Source organism: Oncorhynchus kisutch, unplaced genomic scaffold (genome assembly GCF_002021735.2).
Source record: "Oncorhynchus kisutch isolate 150728-3 unplaced genomic scaffold, Okis_V2 scaffold2139, whole genome shotgun sequence".
NCBI classification, from domain to species: Eukaryota; Metazoa; Chordata; class Actinopteri; order Salmoniformes; family Salmonidae; genus Oncorhynchus; species Oncorhynchus kisutch.
In genome coordinates, this window is record NW_022264084.1 from 32,501 (window position 1) to 35,601 (window position 3,101).

The following is a 3,101-nucleotide window of genomic DNA, read 5'->3' on the forward strand; positions in this document are numbered from 1 at the left end:
ATAGACTAGGTCATGTGATAGGTTAGATAGACTAGGTCATGTGATAGGTTAGAGTTAGATAGACTAGGTCATGTGATAGGTTAGAGTTAGATAGACTAGGTCATGTGATAGGTTAGAGTTAGATAGACTAGGTCATGTTGATAGGTTAGAGTTAGATAGACTAGGTCATTGGATAGGTTAAGATAGACTAGGTCATGTGATAGGTTAGATAGACTAGGTCATGTGATAGGTTAGATAGACTAGGTCATGTGATAGGTTTTAGATAGACTAGGTCATGTGATAGGTTAGATAGACTAGGTCATGTGATAGGTTAGATAGACTAGGTCATGTGATAGGTTAGATAGACTAGGTCATGTGATAGGTTAGATAGACTAGGTCATGTGATAGGTTAGATAGACTAGGTCATGTGATAGGTTAGATAGACTAGGTCATGTGATAGGTTAGATAGACTAGGTCATGTGATAGGTTAGATAGACTAGGTCATGTGATAGGTTAGATAGACTAGGTCATGTGATAGGTTTAGATAGACTAGGTCATGTGATAGGTTAGATAGACTAGGTCATGTGATAGGTGTTAGATAGCCTAGGGCATGTGATAGGTTAGATAGACTAGGTCATGTGATAGGTTAGATAGACTAGGTCATGTGATGGGTTAGATAGACTAGGTCATGTGATAGGTTAGATAGAACTAGGTCAGTGATAGGTTAGATAGACTAGGTCATGTATAGTTAGATAGATAGGTCATGTGATAGGTTAGATAGACTAGGTCATGTGATAGGTTAGATAGACTAGGTCATGTGATAGGTTAGATAGACTAGGTCATGTGATAGGTTAGATAGACTAGGTCATGTGATAGGTAGATAGACTAGGTCATGTGATAGGTTAGATAGACTAGGTCATGTGATAGGTTAGATAGACTAGGTCATGTGATAGGTTAGATAGACTAGGTCATGTGATAGGTTAGATTAGACTAGGTCATGTGATAGGTTAGATAGACTAGGTCATGTGATAGGTTAGATAGACTAGGTCATGTGATAGGTTAGATAGACTAGGTCATGTGATAGGTTAGATAGACTAGGTCATGTGATAGGTTAGATAGACTAGGTCATGTGATAGGTTAGATAGACTAGGTCATGTGGATAGGTTAGATAGACTAGGTCATGTGGTAGGTTAGATAGACTAGGTCCATGTGATAGGTTAGATAGACTAGGTCATGTGATAGGTTAGATAGACTAGGTCATGTGATAGGTTAGATAGACTAGGTCATGTGATAGGTTAGATAGACTAGGTCATGTTGATAGGTTAGATAGACTAGGTCATGTGATAGGTTAGATAGACTAGGTCATGTGATAGGTTAGAGTTAGATGGTTTGGTTTTCCTTTTTTATAGAGCAAACCCCAAGGCAGTGTGTGTGTGTGTGTAACTCCCAGTGTGTGTGTGTGTGCGTCTGTGTGTGCGTCTGTGTGTGCGTCTGTGTTGCATCTGTGTGTGCGTCTGTCTGTGTGTGCGTCTGTCTGTGTGTGCGTCTGTGTGTGCGTCTGTGTGTGCGTGTGTGTGGGTGTTGTGTTGTGTGTGTTTCAGGAAAAGAGCTGAGGCAGAGGGAAGGAAGGCTAGTTTCCCCTGCAGCAAGGCCATGCCTCTCACCATCCTACAATCTGTGGAGCTACGCAGAATCAACTTCCAGACCCCAGGTAGGCTATAACACACAGACACACACACACACACACACACAAAGACACACACACTCACACACACACACACACACACACACCATCCTACAGATCCTGTGGAGCCATGCAGAATCAACTTCCAGACCCCAGAGTAGGCTATACACACACACACACACACACACACACACACACACACACACACACACACACACACACACACACACCACCTACTGTTGCTGTGGAGCCATGCAGAATCAACTTCCAGACCCCAGGTAGGCTATACACACACACACACAACACACAACACACACAGCACACACACATCACCACACACACACACACACACACACACACACCATCCTACAGATCCTGTGGAGCTACGCAGAATCAACTTCCAGACCCCAGGTAGGCTATACACACAGACACACACACACACACACACACCACACACACACACACACACACACACACACCACACACACACACACACACACACCATCCTACTGTTGCTGTGGAGCCATGCAGAATCAACTTCCAGACCCCAGGTAGGGCTATACACACACACACACACACACACACACACACACACACACACACACACACACACACACACACACACACACACACACACACACACACACCATCCTACAGATCCTGTGGAGCTACGCAGAATCAACTTCCAGACCCCAGGTAGGCTAACACACAGACACACACACACACACACACACACACACACACACACACACACACACACAACACACACACACACACACACACACACACACACACACACACACCATCCTACTGTTGCTGTGGAGCCATGCAGAATCAACTTCCAGACCCCAGGTAGGCTATACACACACACACACACACACACAACACACACACACACACACACACACACACACACACACACACACACACACACACCCATCCTACTGTTGCTGTGAAGCCATGCAGAATCAACTTCCAGACCCCAGGTAGGCTATACACACACACACACACACACACACACACACACACACACACACACACACACACACACACACACACACCATCCTACAGATCCTGTGGAGCTACGCAGAATCAACTTCCAGACCCCAGGTAGGCTATACACACAGACACCACACACACACACACACACACCACACCACACACACACACACACACACACACACACACACCACCATCCTACTGTTGCTGTGGAGCCATGCAGAATCAAACTTCCAGACCCCAGGTTAGGCTATACACAAAGACACACACACTCACACCACACAAAGACACACACATCCCACACACAACACACACTCACACACACACACTCACCACACACACTACACTCACACACACACACACACACACACACACACACACACACACACACACACACACACACAGACACAGACACTCACACACACACACACACACACAC

The 3,101-nt window shown here is 45.4% G+C and overlaps 1 protein-coding gene across 1 annotated transcript in view; it reads left to right on the forward strand.

Annotated features, from left to right (window-relative positions):
* Positions 1-1,690, forward strand: part of LOC109886424 (receptor-type tyrosine-protein phosphatase delta-like) — a gene marked incomplete at both ends in the record, with an annotated part of 30,465 nt that extends 28,775 nt beyond the window's left edge. Inside the window, one exon of the mRNA XM_031819418.1 lies at positions 1,581-1,690. Within this exon, the coding sequence (XP_031675278.1) occupies positions 1,581-1,690 (110 nt within the window). The remainder of the gene's footprint in view (positions 1-1,580) is intronic.
* Between the last annotated feature and the right edge of the window lie 1,411 nt (positions 1,691-3,101).